The sequence below is a fragment of the Saccopteryx leptura genome, chromosome 2, assembly GCF_036850995.1.
Source record: "Saccopteryx leptura isolate mSacLep1 chromosome 2, mSacLep1_pri_phased_curated, whole genome shotgun sequence".
Classification (NCBI taxonomy): Eukaryota; Metazoa; Chordata; class Mammalia; order Chiroptera; family Emballonuridae; genus Saccopteryx; species Saccopteryx leptura.
The window spans coordinates 327,376,179-327,402,489 of NC_089504.1; the positions used below are offsets into that span (position 1 = coordinate 327,376,179).

Below are 26,311 nucleotides of genomic sequence, written 5' to 3' on the forward strand. Positions count from 1 at the left end.
ATTAAGCAGTGATGCAGTGGATAGAGTGTCAACCTGAGATGCTGAGCACCCCAAGGTCACCAGTTGAGCACGGGCCCATCAGTTTGAGCACGGGATACCCAGCTTGAGTATGGGACCATAGACATGACCCCATGGTTGCTGGCTTGAGCCCAAAGGTCCCTGGCTTGAGCAAGGGGTCACTGGCTCAGCTGGAGCACCAGGTCAAGGCACATTTGAGAAAGCAATCAATGAACAACTAAGGAACCAAAATGAAGAATTGATGCTTCTCATCTATCTATCTCTCTCTCTAGCACCAAAATAGATGATAGATAGATAGATAGATAGATAGATAGATAGATAGATAGATATTAGATAGATAGATAGATAGATATTAGATAGATAGATAGATAGATAGATAGATAGATAGATAGATAGATGATAGATAGGTAGGTAGGTAGATAGGTAGGTAGGTAGGTAGGTAGATAGATGATACATAGGTAGATAGATAGATAGATAGATATAGATATAGATAGATATTAGATAGATAGATAGATAGATAAATAGATATAGATATTAGATAGATAATGAGATAGATAGATGATAGATGATAGATAGATAGATAGATAGATAGATAGATAGATAGATAGATGATAGGTAGGTAGGTAGGTAGATAGATAGATGATAGATAGGTAGGTAGAGAGAGAGAGAGAGAGAGAGAGAGAGAGATAAAGTGGGAGCCCACCATTCTCCCAAGGTCACAACATCTGAGTAAACCTCCATTTTGCACCAGCACTTGTGTCACGAGCTTGCTTTTGTTGTGGCATGCAGCCTCCTTGTTCAGTTACAGAGGGAGTTCTGTTTGTCATTTGTTTTTTCACTGATTTCTGTTCTTATCTTTATTATTTCCTTTCTTCTGCTAGCTTTTGGTCTGCTCTTCTATTTCTTTGTATTTTTGTGTGTGTGAGAGAGACAGAGAGAGGGATAGATAGGGACAGGCAGACAGGAAGGGAGACAGATGAAAAGCATTAATTCTTTGTTGTGGCACCTTAGTTGTTCATTGATTGCTTTCTCATATGAGCCTTGACCGGGGGGCTACAGCAGACCAAGTGACCCCTTGCTCAAGTACTGTTCTTCCATTTTATTTTCAAAGATGAAGCTTATATTTTGACTTGAGAGCTTTTATCCTTTTGTGTGTGTGAGAGAGAGACAGAGAGAGACAGATAGGGACAGACAGACAGGAAGGGAGAGAGATGAGAATCATCAGTTCTTCATTGTTGTGGCACCTTAGTTGTTCATTGATTGCTTTCTCATATGTGCCTTGACCCGGGGTGCGATGCTCCAGCTGAGCCAGTGACCCCTTGCTCAAGCCAGCAACCTTGGGCTCAAGTTGGTGAACCTTGCTCAAATCAGATGATCCTGCACTCAAGCCGGCGACCTTGAGGTTTCAGACCTGAGTCCTCCATGTTCCAGTCCGACATTCTATCCACTGCACCACGCCTGGTCAGGCTATCCTTTCTAATATAAGTATTTAATGCTACAGCTTCCATTTAGGCAGTGGTGGCCAAGAGTCAGCTTGCAGCTCTAGGTCACCAGTCAGCAACTCAGGACTATCAATTATGTCTCTTTCCAATCTTGTGTTTAGAGATGTCAGCTTGATACCTGAAAATCAGTTGTGGTGAGACACTATAGAAATCAGAAAATACTACAAATTATGGCTAGATCCTCTTCCCCACCAGAGAGCTTGTTTCTAAATAATTACTAGTTACCAGTGGCTCCAACACTGTTATAGCTGTCTCCCACAATTTTTGATATGTTGTATTTTCATTCTGTTTAAAATATTTAAAGTGACTTTTGTTGTTGCTGTTTTGTTTTGTTAATTTAAGTGAGAGGAGGGGAGATAGAGAGACAAAATCCTGCATGTGCCCCAACTGGGATCCACTTTGTAACCCCCATCTGGGGCTGATGCTCTGACCATTTGGGGCCATGCTCGCAACTGAACTATTTTTAGCACCTGAGGTGGAGACTCCACAGACCCATCCTCAGCACCCAGGGTCAACTCACTCAAACCAATCCAGCCATGGCTGTGGGAGAAGAGAGAGAGAAAAGGGGGAGGGAAAGGGGAGGAGGAGCATATGGTAGCTTCCCCTGTGTGCCCTGATCAGGAATCAAACCCAGGACTTCCACACACCAGAGCAACACTCTACCACTGAGCCAACCAGCCAGGGAAGTGTATTTTTTAATTTTTAAACACTTGAGGGATTTTTCAGATATCTTTCTATTGTTGATTTCTAGTTTAATTCCATATGGTCAGAGACATACTTTGCATGATTTTCTATTATTATTATTATTATTATTATTATTATTTTATTATTTTTGGCAAGAGAGAGAAACAGATAGACAGGATGGGAGAGAGATGAGAAGTATCAACACATAATTGTGGCACTTTAGTTGTTCACTGATTGCTTCTCATATGTGTCTTGACCAGGAAACTCTAGCTGAGCCAGTGACCCTTTACTCAAGCCAGTGACCTTGGGACTGCGTCAGCCTTTGGGCAACCTTTAGGCTCAAGCCAGCAACCCCGCACTTAAGCTGGTGAGCCCTCACTCAAGCCAGATGAGCCCATGCTCAAGCTCACAACCTTGGGGTTACAAACCTGGGTCCTCAGCATCTCAGGATGATGTTCTATTCACTGTGCCATCACCTGCTCAGGCTGATTTTTTTTTCTTTTTTTTAATTGAGAGCAGGGGAGACAAAGAGGTGACTTCTGCATGTGCCTGGACCCAGATCCATACCATAAGCCCCCTGTGTGGTGATGCTCTGCCCATCTGGGGAGTTACTCCCTTGCTTGGTGTAATGCTGGTGGCCGAGGCCAGGCAGGTCCACATTGGATTTGGGCAGTGAGTAGATAAACTGTGGATCCAGAAAGCATAGGGCCATTCCATTTAATAAAGTCTCACAATGGCAGACAAGCGCACAGGCAAGAGAAAACCTCTTCTCTGGCACATAAACAGCAAGAATGGCCCCTCACAGTGGCAGACAGGCAATCCGCCATCCACAACCCTCCACCTCTCACCCATCCTGCAACAGGGTATGTGGTCTTGACCGTAACTGGAGTTGTGGTTGTAATACTCTCGGTGGCTAGGAGGGCAGCATACACAACTGCCAACTGTTTCTCCACTAATGAGCAATGGATTTTTCAGCTCCTTTCCACAATTGGGACTAAGACCAAATAGGTTGCTGTAGGTGCTATGTCTGTTGCCACAAGCCCCATCCAAACCCCCCAGGGGTCACATGGACATCAAGCTCACAGGGCCTGGCAGGATCAAACACATTCAAGGCCTATGCCACCTTGACAGCTCTCTTAGCTGAGGCAAATGCACCTTGTGCCTGCTCAGTCAAATCCCAGCAAACCCTCTTCCGAATAAGGTGAGATAAGGGAAGCAGTAAATGAGCTAAATGGGGTATGAATGCTCACCGATACCTCAACAGACCTAGGAATTCCTATAACTGCTTTACCGTAGTGGGCACAGGGTATGCTTGGATCTTATCTATAACTGCACCAGGGGTAACCTTTGTCATACCTGACCAGACAACTTAACAGATAACCCAGGTCTTTGTAATTTGCCCTCATTGACCACCCAGCCACACACTTTCAAGTGGGATAGCAGGGTAGAAATTGCTTGCTCCAATTCTGGAAGAGAGTCACTAGTTAGCATAATGTCATCAATATAATGATACATGCGAACTGCCTCTGGCTGTTTCCATTTAACCAGGTCAGCAGCCACCAGCCCATGACACAAGGTGGGGCTATGCAAAGAGCCCTGTGGTAATACTGTAAAGGTCCACTGCCACCCTTCCCACGTGAAGGCAAATTGGTCTTGACTCTCTGCAGCTATAGCAATAGAGAAAAAGGAGTTAGCCAAATCTGCCACCAAGTGGTATGGCCCGAACGCATGGCTTAACTGATCCATCAGGTCAGTTACTGAGGGTATAGCAGCATGCAAAGTGGGAACAACTTTATTAAGTTCCCTGTAATCCACTGTCATTCACCAGATTCCATCTGCTTTGCGCACAGGCCACACCGGGGAATTATAAGGGCTGTGTACTGGCCAAATGATCCCCACCTTTCCTAGTTCGAGGACTGTCCCAGTGATTTCTTCATAGCTGCATGGCAGGTGATACAGCTCCGTGCTAGTTACATGCCAGAGAATGGGTAATTGCAAGGGGTAGTGTGTTGCATGTTCCTGCAACACTGCCTTCACAACCCAGACTCGCAGGCGTAACTCCCCAGCTGTAGTTTCCAACCACAGTTCTTATAAGACATCTACCCCCAAATTATACTCAGGAGTAGGGGATACATATACTTTATATGGCTTAGGAGGCAGTGTTCCTATCTCCAATGGAATAGTTATTGGCTTTACTTGAACAGTTTGGTTCCCATACCCGTCAATGGCCACTGGGGTCCCAGCAAACCATTCCAGGTTCCCATAAAGAAGGGAACATTCTGCACCTGTACCCACCAACACCAATACCCATTGTACATTAGAAGGGGACTAGTGGTTAGCCAGTTCCATGTGTGCCCTCCAGTCCCCACCCCTTCCTGTTAGATGGGTTCCTCGGTCTTCCCCTTATTCAAACTCGAACAGTGGGTCTTGGGGGGTCCTCTTCTCCTTCAGTGGTCTCCATCATATAATCTTGTAACCTTGCTGCCCATCCACCATCTGTTTTATTGGTAGCTTCTGGGGCCGTTCTTCTCAGCAGCTGTAATCTCTGTCCTGATTTAAGCTGCGGCCAAAGCTCCAAAAGAACCTTAATAGGCCTGCCATCCAATTTCTCCCTATCTGCCCCGGCCACAATTAAATCTACCCACATCTGTGTTCGGGTGACTTTCACAGGCCCATTCCTCTGGCTAGTCGGAGGGGCAGCACGGGCAGCAGCCCTCACAGCTTTGTGATTCCATGTTACCTCCAGCTTCCCCAAATCTGCTACCATCTGTGTAACTGCATTGATGGGCTGTCCCACATAGGGGCCCCGGATAGCCACTAGTGACCCAAAAAGGGCTGATGGGGCACTGCAGAGGATAAGATCTCACATCGCAACCATAACCACTTCCTCATCTGGTCCACAGGACCCTGGGTGGAAAGCAGCATTCTTCATACCTAGTTCCTGAAGGACCTTTACTAACTCAATATAGCACTGCCACCGATTCATTGCCCAGGGCAAGTCTCCAGCATTCTGCCAGACCATAAAAATGGCAGCCATCACCCATTCTAATAGGGTATGGTTTCCTGGGTTGTCATGGCAGTTCTGAAAATGCTGCCTCAAGGAGGAGTATGTGGTAATGGTGGCCAATTTCTCCATCTCTGTTCCAGAGAGCATGATGCCATTCACTCCTATGTCCCACAACCTCAGTAACCAGGCTGCCAGTGGATCCATGGGTTTTTTGCCTGAATTGCGCCCCCAACTCCATCAGCTCTGCCTGGGTGTAGGGCCGGACCACGGAGTGCTCCACTATCTGTGGAGGAGGCGGTGGTTGCCCCTGAGGGACTCTTTGCTGCTGGAATTTTACCTTCTTGGTAACCACCAGCCGGGCTCTGAGTCTATAGATGGCAGTTGCAGCCTGAGCTTCCCCTCAGAAGAGGAGGAGTTGGAAATACCTGCTTCCACCAACTCAGAGCCACTCCACTGGCAGGAATGCAGTTCCATCTTCTGTGCCCGCTTTGGCTCCTGCAGCTGCCAGCTCTCATCCTGAAGCTGATTCTGGAGCCCATGAACCCACAGTTGTTTCTCCAACAGTTGTCACTGCCAGTGTTCAGTTTCCAAAGCAAACTGCAATTCCTTCTCCAGAGACCACTCCAGTTCCAGGCGCCGTTGGTGTTCAGCCTGCATTTCACATTGCAACTCTTAAACCCAGTTGGCCTCTTTCCCCAGTGCTCACTCCAGTTCACGCCATCACTGGTTCTCAGCCTGCAGTCTGACTTACAATTCTCAGATCTTCAGCTTTCTCCAGTGACTGTTCCAGCTCATGCCATTGTTGCCACTCAGTCCGTAGCTCACCCTGGAGCTTTCCACCTCAAACCACCTGAGTGCTGTGTATGGGTTGCTACAGGTCCTTGAAAGTGACAATGGTACCCATTTCATTGATTCTATGTGAGGCAATGGGCTCAGAACCTAGGAGTGGACAGGAAGTAACATGTCCCCTACCACCCACAGGCTGCTGGAATCACTGAGCAGTATAATGGACTCTTAAAGCAGGGACTGCGACAGGAGGGGGGCCCTGGCTCCCTTACTGGATGGACATGCCCCTTGTGGACAGTACTCCAGATTTTGAATGAGCGACCTCAATGGCGGGGGCCCAGCTCCAGTGGAGGCCCTCCTGCACCGGGCAGCTGCTCCCATCCAGTTGCAGATATGCACCAAGGACTCTTTGCTCAAGCCGGCTTTTGGGTGGCAGGGCAACGTGCTTTTTCCTGCCCCAACAGTCCTCCTTAAAGGCCAATGGCTTCAATGGACATGGCCCTGGACTATACAGGCCCCCCACCTACGATAGGTGGCCTTGTTGGCACTATGGGGTAGGGGGCTGGAGGTGGACCTCCAGTTAACTCCCTGGGCAACCAGCACCTGGCTGCCAATGGTAGAAGTGCATTATTATCCCTTGCGTGCTCAAGGAGACAGCATTATGAAGGGCACCTTTGTAATTTCTTTATGGCCCATAGAGGTCTCCCATTTTGATGCACATCGAACCAGCAGATCCTGGTGTGCAGGCCAATAAGGTTTGGTATGACCAATCAGGGTGCCCTCTGGTGCCAGGTACTGTGCTGTCTGCAGACAGAACTCTGGCCTGGATTCTGCCAGATAGGAAAGATTTGCCTCCCTTGGTGCCGCTGATCACTCCATCATTTTGCCCATAGCTATGTTTGTAAATCTGTTGCTGTAGATGGTACTGTTTTGGTTTTTGTAATGTACCTCACTCCTCACACAGGGGCGATCACAGAAACATTGATCTGTTTCTGTATGTGCCCTGACCAGGAATTAAACCCACAGCCTTTGTGTTTCAGTACAACACTCTAACCAACTGAGCAGTCCAGCCAGTGTGTGGGTAGAGTGTTCTATAGTGTCAATTAAGTCAAGGTGGTTATTGTGTTGAGATATTTTTTCAGAGGATTAAGAAGGTGTGTATGGGAGGGCACTTAATCCTGTGTTTTCTAGCATAGAATTTATATAAAATATAAATTCAAGATTTTATATTTTATTGATTTTAGAGAGAGAAGAACAAAAGGCGGGGGGGGGGGGTAAGCAGGAAGCATCAACTCATAGTAGTTGCTTCCCATGTGTGTCTTTTTTTATTTTTCCAGAGAGAGAGGAGAGAGGGCAAGGAGAGCAGGAAGCATCAAGTTCCTTCTCATATGTGCCTTGATCAGGCAAGCCAGAGGTTTTGAAGCGGTGACTTCAGCATTCCAGGTCGATGCAAGAAATACACAGTGGGAAAACACTTTCCTTTCCATTCAGGGCTCCCAAAGCCACTGACTTATCCGAGTTTACTAGAATCAAAGATTTCCACCTCACCAGCCTTATTCACCTCTGCACAAACTGACTCCCCCTTCAGCACTCCACCATCTTGGCTGCTTCTCCTCTCCTCCATGTGGCCTTTCTCTGCTCTCTTCTCTAATGCTAATCTCAGGAACTGAGAGAGAGCAAGCTCCCGGTCTGCCCCATTTTATAGTGTAGAAATCCAAACCTTTAATCCAATATACAAACAAGTCTCTGATACAAAGTCACTTATCTGAAGCATAAATGGGATTCCTCATAAGAGTGCACTACACCGTATCCTTCAACAGTCAAGGATGTGGGAAAAAGCTTAGTCTTAAAACTAAGTCTTAGGCTATAAGGATGCTGCCTGCTTACAGCCTGTCCCTCACATCCAATGCAAACTATAAGCAAATAAACATATATTATATTTACAAACTTATTTGACCAACAATGGTTAATAGTGTTTTTCAGGTCTACTATAACCTTGCTGACTTTTGTCTGCATTTTCTATCAGTTATGGAGAGTGAAGTATTTAAGTTTCCAAGTATAACTGTGGATTTGCCTATTTCTCCTATTAGTTTTGTTGGTGGTGAAACTGCACTAGGTGTTAGACTAGTGGAGTTATGTAGAGGCCCTGAATAGGAACATAGGACAGGGACAGAGTTCAGTGCCCTAAAGCAAAAGCCACAGTGGCTTTACTGACAAACGTGCTTAATGCAGTACTGTGCTGAATGCAGCACAATAGGGATAGAATTAGCAATTCTGATTAATCAATAGGTGGGTACATTTGAGCTATTCCCTTGCCCTTTTATCTGCTCTAAAGAAGTTCTCCTTCCTGACTCCTTATTCTTGTCCCTGCTTCTATTGGTGTGTATCAATAAATACCTATGAAGACTGGGGGTCAGGCCATCTCATGAGACCTAGGGGATTGTGAGGCTGTCTCCTCTAGGTCCCTTGGTGCACTCCATGTGTTCTCCGAGTCATTGTCTCCACGACAAATGGTGCCCCGTGTGAGGAACAGGAACCAAACGACAGAGTTAGGACCTCGGTTCAGTAATTTCAGTACTTGGGTTCTGGTTAAGAATTCAGAGTCAAGACTCAAACTATAAGAGAAAGTTTATTTAGAGGGAGAAGTGAGCTGTGGAAGAAATGGGACCAAGAAACAAATTAGAGGCAAAAGAAGGGCCCTTGGGGCTTAGGAGAAAGAGAAAACACGCCTGAGGAATGGGGTGAGGAAAGGCACCGGTATGCTCAATAGAGAGAACTGCACTTGCTCCTCTGTCTTGAGGGCTTTTATTTGGAGGTCTCAGGAGAGGATCTCAACAGACTATTCATCAGATTTCCAGGTGTGTCTCCTCTGGTTTGTGGTCTCCACTAATTGGTCAGTGCCGGGGGTCATTAGTCATTACAGCTGGTCCTGAGGTCAGCCGTGGAAGCACTCTATCAGGTTTTCCTGCTTTTCTGGGCGTTGAGCTGAAACACAGCTAAAGCTGATGTCATCTCCAGGTGTTAATACTTGAGTGGTCGTGCAAGGGTTTGGAGTTTTCTCAGGGTAAAACTCTTCAGCATTTGTGTTGCCTCCACTTCACTCAGCTAATCTCCACGGGTTTTTACATCCAAGTTATGGGGACTTCTTTACCCAGCACTGGAACCCTGGACTGGGGAGCCTGGTGTGGGGCTGAGACCACTGCGTCCTCATGCAGAATCTCCACAGTCAAGATATCCCTCCCAATTTCTAACCACCACACGAGAGTGTGGGACCAGCCTGTTTTGCATCTCCACCCATCTTACCAGTCTAAAGGAAGCTGCTTCTCTATATCCTGAGTGATAAGGCTTCTGTTCAGCTAGATTTCAGGCAGTTGTGAAAGATTGTTTTTCTGTAGCTTAGTTGTAATTTTAATGTGGTCATGGGAGGTTCTAAGTACCATGTTTAATCTATGCCATCATCTTTCTTTTTTTTTAAACTTTTTAGTGAGAGCAGGGGAGGCAGAGAGACAGACTCCCACATGCCCCCCAACCAGGATCCACCCCGCAAGCCCCCTATGCTGCGATGCTCTGCCCACATGGGGTGTTGCTATCTTGGCAACTGAGCTATTTTTAACACCTGAGGTGGAGGCCAGGGAGTCAACTCACTCCAATCAATTGAGCCATGGTGAGAGGGGGAGAGAGAGGAAAGAGGAAAGGGAGGGGGAGGGGTAGAGAAGCAGATGGGCGCTTCTCCTGTGTGCCCTGACTGGGAATCAAACCCAGGACATGCACACACCAGGCCAACACTCTACCACTGAGCCAACCAGCCAGGGTACCTATACCACCATCCTGACCAGAAGCCCTTCTTTATGTATTTTGAATCCTTGTTATTAGGTGCATATAAATTTATTATTTTTATGAATTCTTATTGGAATGACCCATTTTTCATTCTGTAATGTTTCTTTATCCCTGATAACATTTACTTGATTTGAAATCTAGTTTTCTAGAATAAAGCCAATCCATTTTTCTACTAGTGTTTTTCTTACATATCTTTCTCAACTCTTACTTTTAACATATTTTTATCATATTTAAAGTGAATTTTTTATAAACAGAATATACTTGGGCCTTTTTTTTTTTTTTTTTTTAGAAGTAGCAGATTCTCCTACATGCCTTGACTGGGCTTGTCCTAGGTCTCAAACCAGCAACCTCAGCATTCCAGGTTAAGGCTTTATCCATTGCACCACCACAGGTCAGGCAGATATTTTAAGGAAACAGGAAAACCTGAGGCTCTGTGGGATGCTGACAACCATGACTCCAGCCTTGGTGTAACCAGCAGTCCATCAGCTGGATGGGGCTGAGGAAGATGACATTATAAACTTCAGAACTCCAGAATTCCTTTTAAATTCCAAGTACTTTATACAAGAGTAAAGTCTAGGAAATGATTATAAAAGAAAAAATACCTTGTAGGAAACTCTTGAATGATTTTAAATTAAAAGCAACAATTGGTGGGTTGGGTAAATCAGTAAGCATTAGTATCTTTATATTTACAGAAACAATGACTAAAATATGATATTAAATACCTCAAAGAAAGATTGCAATAAGTGGGGAAGATTTATTTTGGTTTGGTCTTCCTAATTTCATCTTTAAATGGAATGATTAAAGAATTCAAAAAATTTATTTCTGGCTCTATCTAACAAATAAAATCCGTGTGTCTGTTGTATACATTTTATATATATCCATACACACACACACAGTGTGTATATGTTTGTGTGTGTGTGTCCATATATATATGGTCAGCTATATTCAGGACATATATATAATATATATATATATATATATATATAAAATCAGCTATATTCAGGACATAATCCTAACTCTCAGAAGCAAGAATTATTTGTAATATTGGTTTAAACTGTGTATGTTCTCAGGATGAAGTTATTGGAATTTTGGCCATTTGGAAGTGATAATAAGCTTAAACTTGGCTATAATATATTATGAAAAGTTTCAGCCTGATCTGTGGTGGTACAGTGGCTAAATCATTGATCTAGATTGAGGTTGCCAGTTCAAGACCCCAGGCTTGCCCAGTCAAGGCACGTACAAGAAGCAACTACAAGTTGATGCTTCCTGCTCCTCCCCCACCTTTCTCTCTCACTTTCTCCCTTCTCTCTTAAAAAAAAGTTTCTGAGAAACTTGAACTAGAGACTTGGAGAGGGACATAAAATGTTTTGGAAATGCCAGAACTTGAGAAAAGAGTTGGCAGCTAGAAAATTTTCTTGTGAAATTTCAAGTGATATTATCACTTGAAAAATGATATTTAATCACGCAATTTCCAAGGAATTAGATGTTTTCATTTCAGTTTGTTCACTTTGGACTTAATACAGGGTGTGGATTTGAAAGTGAAGGATTAAGTAAGAAGCTTGACCTACTGAATTTCCCCATGTATAAAGACACACTCTTTTCCAAATTATTTTGGGTTTTTCTAAAAACTGAGTGCTTCTTATACAGTGGTTATAGATTTTTTTACTTGCATTTCCTGCTTTTTCACGCTTGTTGAAGAGCTGTATGAATTTTATGACAAATAAAACTTGAGTTCAATAACTTTATGTAATATTTTTTTTCAAATTTTGGGCCCCAAAACTAAGGTGCATCTTATACATGGGGAAATAAGGTATATTATGTATGGAATGACCTGAGGTTCTCAATGGTTTTTTGTTTGTTTGTTTGTTTGTTTGTTTGTTTTTAAATATCAAGAGACAGACAGACAGGAAGGGAAAAGAAGTGAGAAATATCAATTTGTAGTTGCCGCACTTTAGTTGTTCACTGATTGCTCCTCATTCGTGCCTTGACTGGGGGAGGGCTCCAGCAGAGCCGTGACCTCATGCTCAAGCCATTGACCTTAGGCTCAAGGTAGCAACCATGGGGTCATGTCTATGATTCCATGCTCAAGCTGGCGACCCTACCCTCAAGCTGGAGTGCCCACACTCAAGCTGGCGACCTCAGGGTTCCTTTGTGCCGGGAACATTTCTAACATATTCACAACTTTAGGATTTTCTATTCAGGGATTAGACAAAAAAAGCTTAACTGACTGGAATCTCTGCCACTGACATCATGGTGCCTTTGGAGTTAATGCACAGATTGCGCCCCATTCCGTAAGTGCCTAGACTCCTCTGAAGAATGGATACAAAGTCAGCTGCTTAACAAGCCCATGCTAACCTAGAGGGAGGCTTCTAGTGGCCTGTGGCAGAGGTCTCTCCTTTAATCCTGTCCTCTGTCTTGTAAACATCACACTTCAGATTAGAAAGCTTGATCTTGGTGCTTCTAACAGCCTTGTTTCCCAAGTCCCAGATAGTTCCCACTGTGGTTTTCACAAGACTCAGACTGAGCTGAAGCACACCCCAGTGTGATCACTCTAACATGTGGTCCATAAGCATAGAGGGGAGAGATCTCAAGAACTGGAGCATTCTTGACCAGTGTACCTCCCTCCCCATAAAGAACAGAGTATGGTTCAATGATGGGGCAAGGAATAGGGTTGTATAGCAGTCCCTACAGCCTGCCTTAAACACAGAGCACACAATATAATAAACAAACACATAAAAGTTTGGCATCTGCCATTTTTATTCCCCAAATCATACATTCATCCAGTCCATACTTTTCCTGAGAAAGCTGACCTTTCTAAACAGGATAGGGCACACAGTCCAAAGAAACATTTGCAGACACTTCAAAAAAATGGATGAGGCTCTGGCCGGTTTGCTCAGTGGTAGAGCGTCGGCCTGGCGTGCAGGGGTCCCAGGTTCGATTCCCGGTCAGGGCACACAGGAGAAGCGCCCATCTGCTTCTCCACCCCTCCCCCTCTCCTTCCTCTCTCTCTCTTCCCCTCCCGCAGCAAGGCTCCATTAGAGCAAAGATGGCCCGGGTGCTGGGGATGGCTCCTTGGCCTCTGCCCCAGGCGCTAGAGTGGCTCTGATCGCAACAGAGCGATGCCCCGGAGGGGCAGAGCGTCGCCCCCTGGTGGGCGTGCCGGGTGGATCCCGGTCGGGCGCATGCGAGAGACTGTCTGACTGTCTCTCCCTGTTTCCAGCTTCGGAAAAAAAAAAAAAAAAAAATGGATGAGCAAACACACCTTTATCTCCAATCCCTCCTAATGACACTATAAGGACAGTGGTGGATTTAAAAAAAAAGAAACATATAAGCCCACAAGAATACAAGAATAAAGACAGAAGAGGTGACAATTGCACATGAGAGATGTCAACAAATTTTGTCACCTGGAAACAATAAAGTGATAATAGCCTTAAGAGATTAAAGATAAAAAACTAGATACATGGAGCAGAGCAGAGCTAAGGTTACAAAACTCCAACAAGCAAGCCAATTCCTAAAAAGGCTCCCAGAGTCCTAAAAAGGCTCAGAATATTGAACATACCAGAATTTCCCTGTGAAGGCTCAAGTGCAGAGAAGGACTGGACACACTGAGAATTCACCGAAAAGTCTTAGCAGTAGCAGACCTTTTTGCCAGTCTGCACGGCAAGGCAACTACTGCTCACAAAAACTAGGGGATATTTCAAAATGAATATGAAGTGATTAAAAAAAGCATTTGATTTTTTTTTATTAAAGAAGAACTTCAGAAAAGGAAACAAGAAAGTTGTTCAACTATGCAAATGAGATGCAAACTCAATTATCATGATTGAGTAGCAAGTGACATATTGGTGGGGGAACAGACGCATGTCAAACTGGACGAGAGTGCCACAGACTGACTGCTCAGTAGGGTGTATGGTCACCCAAGACTGCCAAAACACACTGACAGCGATGGGGCATGGACCGGGTCAGACTGTCCAGCAGTTCTTGTGGGATCCTCTGCCACTCTTGCTCCAGGGCAACTTGCAGCTCAAGAAGTGTTGTGGGAGGCATTGGACGGTTTGCCAGACGTCTTCCCAGTGCATCCCAGGCATGTCCAATGGGATTCAGGTCTGGAGAACATGAAAGCCAGTCCATGTGTTCAATTTCTGCCTGCTGAAGCATCTTGTTGACAAAATGTGCACAGTGGAGCCTTACATTATCATCATGAAAAGAAACTTGTTTCCAATTACCCCATCATTAGGTACCACTAGGGTACAGAACCTCATCTTGATATCTGACAGCAGTCACTGATCTGCTTCTGATGACATGGAGGTCAGTACAACCACCAATGCTGATACCAGCCCTCACCATGATTCCTCCACCATTGAAGGAGTCCCTTTCTCTCATGAAATATGGATTCTCCCACATTCCTTGTTCACGCCAAATCAGGACACAATGATTGTCAGGCTGCAGACTGAACCATGACTCTTCAGAGAACAGGTGACCACTCATCATGGGCCCAATGACGATGCTCATCAGCCCACTTTCTATGGGTTCAGCAGATAACGGAATGTATACCATTGGTTGCCGGGCATGCAGTCCAACACAGTGGAACCGATTTCATATGATCTGGGTACATATCCGTTGTCTAGTGGCAGCAAGAAACTGTCCCCGCAGCTCTATTGTATTGCTGCGCCTGTTCCTTCTTGCCAATAATGTCAAGTAGCTGTCATCTCTTGCTGTTGTGGCAGATAGGCTACTTGGCCCTTGTCTTCTTCATACTGTGCCAGTCTCTCAAAAGTGATTCCAGTCTGCTAATCACGCTTTGGGATGTTCCAAGTGCTGTTTCCTCTGTCGTCTGTGTTCGACCAGCTTCAAGACATCCGATGGCTCTTCAGGCTTCGCATTCGGGCAAATCATGTTGCAGGGCATTGCAAAGACTGGGAAACTGCAGGATATGCACTTTCAAGATCAGGGAACATGCAGATACTCTACTTTCAGTCTTTTGTATAGTACATTTCCACCAATGAAATAAAAGTTGGTTTTGCATCTCACCTGCATAATCGAACAACTTACTTTGACTTGTCATGTGCTTTTCTGATGTTCCTGTATAATTTTTTAAAAATCAAATGCTTCTTTTATCTCTTCATATTCATTCTGAAATATCCCCTAATTTTTGTGAGCAGTGTACCTCTGCCTAATCCTGGAGGCAAAGTAGTTCACTTCCAAGGAACCCTGGCCAGACTGAGAGCTAGAGTGCAATTTCATGCTGAAAGCAACATACTAGACAGGGAACTCCCCAGCCCCCCACTCATCCAAGCTTCAAATCTTCACCCATTCAAGTTTCAAATGACAAAATTTGTTGACATCTCATCTCCTGCTGTCTTTATTCCTGTGGGTCTATATACAGGGTGGGGCAAAAGTTTACAATTTTTCAAATGGAAAATAATATAATAATTAATAACAAAAATACCAGAATCAACTATTTCATGTACTCACAACTGTAAACCCACTTCTGTCCCACCCTGTACTAAACACCAGCAGCCAGGCTGAAATAAATGAGATAAGACAACTCCTGGTTGGGAAAACTGAGCATGACAAAGTGAAATGATTTACAGATACTAGCATTTGAGGGCCTCCCCACCTGACTGCCTCCAGCAAAGTCCTCTAGTAGAAAAGTCCCACTGATGCAAGCAAATTCTCCAGGGAGCAACTTCTAGGACTTGACTAAAAATGAAAAGTGGTCAAGCATCACCAGATGTTTTAGGAAGGCTTCTACTGTAAAATACAGAGACCAAATGAAAAGGGAACTTGTAGAGAAGAGGGAACTGAAGAAAACTTCTTTTGAAATTATTAGTAACATTGAGATAAGAGATGACATAGCAGCCATAAAACAAAAAGAGGAAACTATTGGGGGGGGGGGGGCGGAACAGACAGGAAAGGAGATGAAAAGCATCAACTCATTGTTGAGGCACCTTAGTTGTTAGTTGTTCATTGATTGCTTTCTCGTATGTGCCTTGACCAGGACGAGGGGGGCTCCAGCTGAGCCAGTGACCCCTTGCTCAAGCCAGCATCCATGAGGTCATGTCTGTGATCCCACACTCAAGACAGCAACCTCGGAGTTTCAAATCTGGGTCCCCAATATCCCAGGCCAACACTCTATCCACTGCACCATTGCATGATCAGGCTAGAAACTATTATTTTAAAGGAACATTCAGAGAATAAAGATGACTGAGGTCACTGGTTCGAAACCCTGGGCTTGCCCAGTCAAGGCACATATGGGAGTTGATGCTTCCTGCTCCTCCCTTTCTTCTCTCTTTCTCTCCTCTATAAAATAAATAAAATCTTAAAGATGAGCCCTTGATAATAAAAATATGGTAGCAGAAATTAAAATTTCAAAAGAAAGGTTGTAGTAGTTAATGAGATCTCCCAGAAAAATAAAAGAATAATAAGATTCCCTGAATGGAAGAAGAGGAAAAAAGATAAAGGAAAATACAAATTAAAAAATGTCTAGAACTGAGAATATTAGTTCCAGGTCGATACAACCCACCAAGTACCAAAAACAATGAACATAAACACAAAGACCAAGGCATCCCATTGTGAAATTTCAGAATGCTGGGGACAAGTAAAAAACATTCCAAATGCTTCCAGAGAAAAATTTTAAAAAAAGAATAGGTCACATACAAAGTCCAAATGGCAACACTGAAAACCAGAAATGGGACACTGCCTACAAGAACTGGAAGGAAGCCGTAAACAAAAACAGGAAATTCTGACACACATATCTGGCTGAAGAGTCAATCAAATGTGAGGACAAAGTTATTTTCAGACATGCTAAAAGTAAACCATTCATTTTACCTCCCATGTACCCTTCCTCAAGAAGCTGATGGATGTGCAGCCACTGACCTACAGAAATAATCTGAGAAAGAGAAAGGCATGGGATGCAGGAAAGAGGAGGCTGGGATGTTGTCACTGCAAGGACCAGCCCCAGAAGAGAGCCCAGCCCCCATACCCGCTACGCATTCCTCTTTAATTTGGTATGCCCAAAGTTCAAATTTCACAGAATTCAATGACTAAACTCTTGAAGTCAATGGCTCCTCCTCTGGACAATGGAGACAAAAGAACACCTAACTATGGAGACACTCAAGGAATACGCTGGCTACCTTGGAAAGCCCAGCAGACAGTGGGGCTTCTCGCTAGGGGCACAGTTGTGGCAAAAGGCAGAAGCAGCAGTAGATATCCAAATACATAACTTTATTGGAAACAAGTGGGAGGTGTAGGGGAGGGCTAGGAACCAGGCTCTGTGACAGGTGGTGGCTTCTCATCATCAGGGGGACAATCAACGAAGTCAGCCAGCATGGCAGCTGTATCATCCTGCTCCTTTTAGGGACAAAGATATAAGATGCAAAAGTCTCACATAAACGCACAGAGGAGTGGGTAAGACTGAAGACAAACTTCTTCCCTAACACAAGGGCTGCAACCCCTTCTCCCTGTCCAGCCTTCCCACCCAGCGCTGGCCTCCCTGCCTGGCCCACTTACCTTTTCCTGGAGAGCTGCTGTCTCTCTCTCTGGCTCCATCTCCATTTCTTCTGCTGCAGATGTCTCTGGTGGGGGTGGTACCTTGTCACCCCCACTCTCAGTCCCCTCTTCTAGCAGGGTTGAGGGAGCACAGGGCTCCTCTTCAAGAAGCTCCTGAGGAGGTGGCACTGCTGGGGGACTCCCTTCTTCCCTCTCCAGCTCCTCCTGGGAGGGGAGCACCTCAGGGGCCAGTGTGGGCGCCGTCTCGGCCCCATGCTCCTCCTCCACCCCCGGCTCCTCCACTTCTAACAGCAGCCCGGGCTCTGGCTCTGGCTCTGGCTCCGGCTGCACCTTGGGGGACTCGGAAGGGGGCAGAGGTGGAGGCATGCTGGTGGGTGGAGGTGCTCCTTCTTCTACCACCCCTCCTGCTGAGCCAAACTCCAACGTTTCCACCTCTTCCAACTCTTCTTCTTCTTCCTCCTCCTCCTCCTCCTCCTCTTCCTCTAACTCGCCTTCCTCTTCCTCAAATTCCTCCTCAAACTCTTCTTCCTCTTCTTCTTCAAAATACTCTTCCTCCTCTTCTTCTTCCTCAAAATCTTCTTCCTCCTCCTCCTCTTCCTCCTCTTCCTCTTCCTCCTCCTCCTCCTCCTCATCACTGCTGTTGATATTAATAACCGTCAAATCTTCTTCCAGGGCTGGGGGTCCTCCTCCACCAGGAGTTCCTTCAGGGACTAACTGGGGTGGCTGGAGTGCCACGGGGCCCGAAACAGGAGGGGGTGGGGGCGGAGGGAGAGGCCCTGGAGCTGCGGGAAGCTCTTCAGGCTCCTCCTTGGCTGGCAGAGGAGGGGAGGCTATTGGTGGCCCAGCTGGGGCAACGGGGGGTGGTGTGGTGCCTGAGGGGGGTGGGAGTGGTAAGGGCAGCAGCCCCTCAGGCACGATCACCACACTGTCATCAGAGTCGCTCTCCAAGGAGATCTCCACATCAGAAGCCTCCTCCTTATCATAGTGGACAAAGGCTGGCCTGGGCACTCTCCCCCCAAAAGTTTCATCTGGGGGTATAGTAGGTGGAGGAGTGCCACTAGGGGCCAGGATGGGGTCCTCATTTGAGCCTGCCCGATGGTTCTCAGGGCCAGGAAGGAGCCGGGGGGGTACAGACACCAGTCCTGGGACAGAGAGGCCTAAGTGGTTGGCTGTGGCTGGAGGTCCAGGGCGTGTTGGGGGCATTGGGCCTGCTGAGGGCAAGGGGCCCACAGAGGGCACAGGGCCAGCTGAGGGCATGCTGCCTGCTGAGGGCATGGGGCCTGGGGGATGAAAAGGGGGGGGCCTGAACGGAGACGGGGCCTCAGGAGGAGGAACTGGAGCAGGTGTGGGGCAGGTGAGGCCCGTGGACTGCAGAGGAGGAACGCGGGGGTGGGTCAGAGTAGCGCAGGTCACCAGTGCTTCTGAGCAGAAAGAAGAGACCTGAGGAAGGAAGAAAAAGCAGGTGTGAGCATCAGGAACACAGGCAGCACAGCACCAGAGAGGAGAGCCTGCCAGCACCAGAAACAAGAGACTCCTGAAACCAGAGGCAGACTCGGCCCAGGCGGCCGTTACCTCAAGGCTGTCTTCTTGCTGGCCCAGGGAGAAGGCTTGCAGGGCACAGGTGAGAGGAGGCGGGCAGCGAGGAGAAGGTGCCAGCAGCAGAGCCAGCAGCAGGCGGTAAAGTTCACGGCGGCAGCAGGAACTGGTATATGGTGAGCTGCCTAGGACCTCACCCTGTTGGACACCCATGACCAGCGGTAGCACTAGATCATGCAGTCTCTGAAAAGGACATAGGGCACAATTAGAGACACCATCGAGACTACCCAACCCTTCTCCAGGGCCTCCTCCCAAGTTCGAATGGACAACCTCTGGGGACATAGCACCCACATTAACAGAGAATGGCCCCGCCCCAATCTCCATGGAGACCAGGTTGCACTAACCCTGTGAGTCTCCTCCTTGATAAGAGGCCCGCACATGAGGATGGTCCGGCTGAGGCCTGGGGAAGAGGACCGGTGTGTGAGAAGCAGGCCACTAACAGCACTGAGAGCAAGCGCTTTGCAACAAACGGTTCAAGGTAAGCACCCAGCTTGCCCTAACTCAGGCATGTCACTAGGTGCTCTAAGTTTGTTTTCTCCACTATGAAACAGAAATCATACTACATAGGGCTGTTGATAATGTAGGTCCATTATAAATGGGCATTTATATATCTGAGGAGCACTGGTTCTGCTCTTTACATGGGTAGCAGGCAGTGAAATATAGAGGATCCAGATGAAAGCCACCCATTAACTACACAGTAATTGACTACTGTATATTTCTGCCTTCAGATTTGCGATATGTTCAAAGCAGGAAGCTCCACTGAGCAGCCTGCCTAAAGAGAATGTAGCCTCCACAGGGCAGGGGTTTCCCCACTTGCTACAACTATGCCTGGCATATGGAGAGGATATGCAAACAGGATAAATGAGACCCTGAGGTGGAGGGCACAGTATAATGACCAACTCCCCGTCCCTTGACCCCATCTAACAGCAGAATCCAGATTTTGCCTGCAGCCTAGTGGTTGCATGGCTGCTTCTCCTCCTTTTGGCCTCTCTTGCAGGCTTTTAGCTGGTTCTACATTTTATCTACACCTTCTACTTCACTTCAATGACTGGTTTTAGGCTATAGCCGCAGACCATCTCAGCGTGAAGGTGCAGGGCAGAGGCCTCACCCACCTCTCAGCGCAGCTGCACACACATCGCTGTTGGCATTGCTGTCTCCCTTTCGGTGGCTGGGAGGGGCCATAGCTTCCCCCACATCTAGCTTTAGCTTCTTGGGGGCACTGGGCTTCCCCGTCTGTAAACCTCCATCAGGGCTCCCCCGAGGACTGTGCAGCTGGCAGTGGAGGGAAACAAATGACATTCATAGGCAAACAGAAGCTGGTGTTGGGTGAGGAGGCTTGTTTGGACAAGGCGCACAGGATGAGAGTCTGGCACAGGACAGAGCGAGTAGAAGCCTCACTTACCTTAAGGGCATCAGCAGGGGGGGAGATGTCGCTGAGCAGGTGGGTGAGCAGGGCCTCCCCTGAGGCGCCTCCCTGAAGCACTCCTGCCGAGGCACCACACACCTGCACCCACAGCTCTAACACAGCATAGACCTTGGTCCGCATGGCACTGTGCAGTTGAGCAGAGGGCAGCTCATGAACAGGGAGCCAACGTACCAGATCCTGCCTCTCCACCCTCGGTCTTCCCAGCCCCTTGGAGGCCCCAGCCCAACTGCATCCCCTCACCCATCCTCTCCTTTTTATCCCCATCCTTGACAGTCACCTGTAAGGCTTTTCCTGGCCTAGAGAGAGAGAATCCCTACCAATGCTCCAGGCATTGAGGACCTGGGGAAGCAGGCGGCTGATCAGGGCCCCAAAGCGCAAGAGCCGACCTCCACACCTAGGGGCGAAGACACAACGGTGACTTCCATTCCCAGTGCATCCAAGTCCCTAATCACACTCTGCCTAGTCCCACTCACGCGAGGATGAGCGCGGAGAGAAGGTCCAAGGCTTCTAGGTGGATAGAGGGCAGCAGGAGCAACTGCAGTGGGCCATCTCCAAGCAAGCTCTGAAGAAAATTGGCAAAAGGAGTGGGGGAAGTGAGACAGAGAGATAAATGGATACAGAGCAGCCGTGTGTGACTAAATACGTACATACACACGTAAGGAACCCACCCCCAAGCCCTGCTCTCCCAAAAAGATCAAACCCCCACCCAATAAAACAGACCCAGGAAAGAGGCTGAGGGGAGGGATGGCTGGACCTCTCACTGACTCAGCTGGCCCCAACTTCATCCTCCCCTAGAAGCATGTGCTACAGGTGTCCCCAAATCCACTCTGATGTGTACATGTGCTGGGAGAAGCACAAGGAATAATGGCATTTGGATAAAAGGAGCTGTCCAGGACAACCTCAGGCTTAACACTGGTTAGGGAGCTTCAGATTCCCCACTACTTTCCTGGCTGCACTGGGTCCTGAAGGACTGTGAACAGGGAACAAACACCACTTACAATATTCTTGGCACTGATGCTAAGGGTCCGGCAGACAACATCCAGGATTTCCTGCACAGGGATGGACACGGGAGCTCCAAACTCAGAGCTAAAGAGAATCAGAGCAGGGAGGCTATCAGCACAGGTTCCCCCCATCTCCTTCCTCATGATGAAGAAGGCCCCCTCATATCAATCACCCCCTCTCCAGGCCCATGCTCCCTCCAACACTCACTCACACACCTGAGCATGAGCCCCAGGCAACAGGCCAGCCCGGAAAACCTCTGCCGAAGCCGGAGAAGGACATGGGTGTCACCATCTTCTGAGGGGGAAAACAGCATCTCCACTCCAGGGCCTTCATACTGCATCGGAGCTGTTCATAGACACAAGCACCTCACACTCCAGGGCTTCTTCCCATCCCCTCCTTTTTCACTTCTGGTGGATGACCTACCATTCTGCCTAGAAATCAACTGGGCCACCTGTCTGGGCCACCCTCCTGGTTCCCTCCTGCCATGCTCCCCAACCCCTCTGCCACTGACTACCAGCCACGGTGCCTACCCGGTTCTGCGCCCTCATAGAGAGTGCCTAGCAGACTGTGCAATGAAGCCAGCAGGCTGTGTAGCTCCTGCTGCCAGCTCTCGGTGTGCTTCAAGCCCTGGGAAAATCCAGCCCCTAGAGAGGGCAGCCGGGAATAACACTCACACGCCAACTACAGAAGGAAGGACAGAAACTTGGTCAGATGGGAATCTGGCCTAGCCAGAATCCACCAGCGCCACCAATGCCAGAGAGATGAGAAGCATCAACTCATTATTGTGGCACTCTTAGTTGTTCATTGATTGCTTCTCATATGTGCCTTGAGGGGGAGAGCTCAGCTGAGCCAATGACCTTGGGCTCAAGCCAGCAACCTTAGGCTTCAAGCCAGTGACCTTTGGGCTCAAGCCAGCGACCATGGGGTCATGTCTATGATCCCATACTCAAGCCAGTGACCTCATTTTCAAGCCAGCAGCCTCAGGGTCCTGAGCCTGGGTCCTCAGTGTCCCAGGCTGACACCAATCCACTGTGCCACTGCCTGGTCAAGTCACAGAGAGCTTTTAAGGAACATAGAAAAATGACAATTGGACAGAAGGACTCAGATGGAAACATGGAGGCAGAAGTCATGCCTTGTGCCTCCTATGTTAACAGGGACAGAAGTGGGAACATGGTCCAAGCAGTAACAAGAGGGAAATGCTAAGAATGAGAAGTAAGAGAAGCTTCAACTCACGGCCAGGCTTCTCATCTCCCCCTTTCCTTTACCTTTTGGAGCTGAGGGCTTAAGGCATCCACTCGAGACAGGAAAAATGAGGCCAGTTTGCCCTGGGTTGTGGAAAAGAGAGGAAAAAGCTGGTGAGTCAGCTCTGAGGGCCAGAGAGATCGCCCTGTCCATGCCCAGCAGCAGAATCTAAGCCCTCGCCTTTTTCTTTCCTATAGACACAGGAAGCCAAGCACTCTACAGGACGTCACACCTGGGCGCAGACGTGCTCCTGGGGTAGAAAGACATCCTGAATGTCAGACCTCATCTTTCGCCTCCATTTGGTGGGGAATGGGTCTGTCCTGTGCCTCATAGACACTGGGCTCCCCGCTGCCAATTTTCCCTCAAGCCAAAAGGACACAAGTACTAAAAAGCAGGAACCCTCACATCCAACTCCCTACTAGCTTAGACAAGAAGCAAGGGTCCTAGCTGGGAGCTGAGGTACTAACCAGAGGTGGGAAGGCAGGTCAAGATCAAGAAAGAAGGGAAGGCCTCTGCAGAAGAACTGAGGCAGCACATCTCAGAGCAGTGACCTGTCAGTTAGCAAACATTTACTCTGCCTACTATGTGAAGGTGCTGGCACAGCAGTGTTCAATGTGGGCCACAATTGATTTGGGGATAGAATCAAAGGAGCCTGTGAAGTGGATGGAAAAAAAAATGTGTCATTTCCACTAACCTGTAAATAAAACGCAGTGTTTCTTTCCACTATAAATGTAAACAAAAAGCCACAGTAGTATTAGCAGTACCTCTGGTGGTCACCAACAGAAGCACTCTTTTTTACTTCACATTATAATTACAACAGGCATCTTGAAATATCATTCACATGCGTCACTAATTTGATACATTTCAGGAGTTTAACCTGCTACTAGATCTTACTGTTTGACACATTAATGAAGAAGCACACACTACTCTACCACAACTTTTAAAAATATGTATTTTAACAGAATCAGTTTCCCTTAGAATTCTATGTTATTTCATTTTATGATTTTAAAACATTCTGCAAAGGGGTCCATGGCATAAAAAAAGGTAAGATTATTAACGTAGACCTTTGGAAAGGAATGAATTAGGAGCTCCACCTTCAGTGAGAAGTGAGTTAGGAAGACAAGTATATGGGAAACAAGAACCTGGAACCCACAGTGGCACTGTACCAAGAGGGGGACGGGGAGGGCCCAGAGGGATTGATGCTGGTAGGCAGGACTAGGGAGGGCAGGACTGCGCCAGGCTTTAGCCAAAGGGGAGAGTCCCCAAGAGACTAGAGGGGAACACTACAGACCCAGAAGATGCCCGGAGAGGCCGGCTAATGCCTCAAATCCCAGTCTGGAACAGGTGGACACTGGGAAAGGGCAGGTGGAGCATCAACCACACAAATTTGAAGACAAACCAGTAGTGGCACCAGACACGTGGCAGGGGACTTATAGGAAAAAAGGAGCAGAAGTCTGTCAGCGTGCAGTTCAGCAACCAAACCTCCAAGGACTCCCTCTCACCTGCCCTGTGGCAGGAACCATTCCGTTGCCCTCATTACACTTCAGGATTCTCACTGACCATGAGACAAGCACTGTTACAGCTGATGCCTGGATAAAGACCAGGAACTGTTTCCCTTGGGACTCAGACAGCATTTTCATGTCTGATGTGGTAGTGTTCAGAACACTTCAACCCAAATACAGTAACCCTTCACAGGTCTCCTGAGTCACCAGCTTCCCCAAGGATAAGATTTCGTAAAGAGCTGCCAAAGCCCCAACTACAGTGGCATCCAGCTCTTTTGGCCAACTGACTGCTCATAACATTCCTGAGACTCTGGCTCCAAAAGCTGGGCTGAGGCCAACAGAAGTCTGCTTACATGACTGCAATGAAGCAGAGTACAGGGACACGGCTCTGACCACAGGTCTACCCCAGGCAACCCACAAAGCAAACTAAAGCTCTGGCTCACTTGGAACATTTTACTTGAAATGCAAGTGCACATGTGTGTCTAGGGTATCTCTCAAGAGTGGCATTAGCCTCCCCCTCATTCCAAGGAACTACTAATCAATTTGGCAAGGAGAGATAAAGCCTCTATGGGAGTGACTTCATGGACTCGGAATGCTCGAGAGACACTATTTGGGAGGAGTCATCCTGAATTTGGAGTCTGCAATGCCTTGAAAGTCTCTGGGGACAGGACAGAGAACAGATCAACATTCCAAAATGTCAATGAATAGTTTCTAAGCACTGGTCTGCAAGATTTTCCAAGTACAATCTGCCCCTGGGGCCTTTGCACAAAATAGATGCTTTTCTGACAAGCCGACAACAGACAAAAAGAAAAAATCCTCAACAGAGAGTTTTTCAGATGGCTCTACATTCTTAAATAAAGGTATACATACTCTGTTAACAACATATGGAAGTTTTATTGGTTTGGAAAGGATACTCGGCCCTGGCCGGTTGGCTCAGTGGTAGAGCGTCGGCCTGGCGTGCAGAAGTCCCGTGTTCGATTCCCGGCCAGGGCACACAGGAGAGGCGCTCACCTGCTTCTCCACCCCTCCCCCTCTCCTTCCTCTCTGTCTCTCTCTTCCCCTCCCGCAGCCGAGGCTCCATTGGAGCAAGGAAGGCCCGGGCGCTGGGGATGGCTCCTTGGCCTCTGCCTCAGGCCCTGGAGGGGCAGAGCATCGCCCCCTGGTGGGCGTGCCGGGTGGATCCCGGTCTGGAACATGCGGGGGTCTGTCTGACTGTCTCTCCCCGTTTCCAGCTTCAGAAAAATACAAATAAATAAATAAATAAATAAATAAATGGAAAGGATACTCAAAATGCAGGCCATGATTTCAAAAACTACACATCTGACAAAAGGCTTTAAGTTATAGATGAATTTTCCTGACCACTCTCGAAGAAAATTAAGAGGTACCAGCAGAGGACACACTTGGCACTCTAGTCTCCCAGGCTATTTAGACCTTGACTCTGCAGGTAACACTCAGTTCTTCCTCCATTTTCATGGGGAGATGCAGGTAGATACAGAAAACCCCATATAGACACTTGCAATAACACCTCACAAACTTTGACCAGTGAGGGGTCAGGGACAAAAATCTATCTAGCCCATGTAATTTGATAAGTTAATTTACAAAATGTTTTAGAAGAAAGGCAGTTTTTACTAAATTCAGTAAAAAAAAAAAACTTTTCTAAGCTTTAATAAAATCCATGAGTTAATTCAAATGCCTTCTTGACAAAAGTCTTGCTCTACCTATCCAAGGATCCCATTACCTGTCGTTAGTGGCATTCACATGAAAACAAAGAACAGGCCTGGCCAGTCTGCTCAGTGGTAGAACATCAGCCCAGCATGTGGATGTTCTAGGTTCAATTCTCAGTCTGGGCACACAGAAATGTCCATCTGCTTCTGCACCCCTCCCCCTCTCACTTCTCACACTCTCTCTCTCTTCTCCTCCCCTCCTGCAGCCTGTATCAATTGAAACAAGTTGGCTCCCGGGCACTGAGTCCATGGCCTCCACCTCTGGTGCTAAAATGGCTCCAGTTGCAAAAGAGCAAGGGCCCCAGATGGGCGAGCACCGCCCCCTAGTGGGCTGGCAGGGTGGACTGGGAGTCTGTCTCTGCCTCCCCTCACTAAAAAATAACAAGAAAAGAAAGAGGGGAGAAAAGGGGGAGGAGAAGAGAGGGGGGAGGGGAGGAAGGGAGGGGAGGGAGAGCAGGGAAGAAAAAGGAAAGAAA

The 26,311-nt window shown here is 47.4% G+C and overlaps 1 protein-coding gene across 1 annotated transcript in view; it reads right to left on the bottom strand.

Moving 5' to 3' along the window:
* Nucleotides 1-17,037: 17,037 nt before the first annotated feature.
* PELP1 (proline, glutamate and leucine rich protein 1) overlaps nucleotides 17,038-26,311 on the bottom strand; it is a 31,632-nt gene continuing 22,358 nt past the window's right edge. The window contains exons 6-17 of the mRNA XM_066363292.1: nucleotides 22,633-22,692; nucleotides 21,898-22,048; nucleotides 21,583-21,712; nucleotides 21,364-21,451; nucleotides 20,839-20,927; nucleotides 20,643-20,759; nucleotides 20,342-20,489; nucleotides 20,052-20,211; nucleotides 19,284-19,339; nucleotides 18,916-19,122; nucleotides 17,344-18,783; nucleotides 17,038-17,184 (exon numbers count right to left, since the gene is read on the bottom strand). Coding sequence (XP_066219389.1) covers nucleotides 17,092-17,184; nucleotides 17,344-18,783; nucleotides 18,916-19,122; nucleotides 19,284-19,339; nucleotides 20,052-20,211; nucleotides 20,342-20,489; nucleotides 20,643-20,759; nucleotides 20,839-20,927; nucleotides 21,364-21,451; nucleotides 21,583-21,712; nucleotides 21,898-22,048; nucleotides 22,633-22,692 — 2,739 coding nt within the window. The 3' untranslated portion in view covers nucleotides 17,038-17,091. The remainder of the gene's footprint in view (nucleotides 17,185-17,343; nucleotides 18,784-18,915; nucleotides 19,123-19,283; nucleotides 19,340-20,051; nucleotides 20,212-20,341; nucleotides 20,490-20,642; nucleotides 20,760-20,838; nucleotides 20,928-21,363; nucleotides 21,452-21,582; nucleotides 21,713-21,897; nucleotides 22,049-22,632; nucleotides 22,693-26,311) is intronic.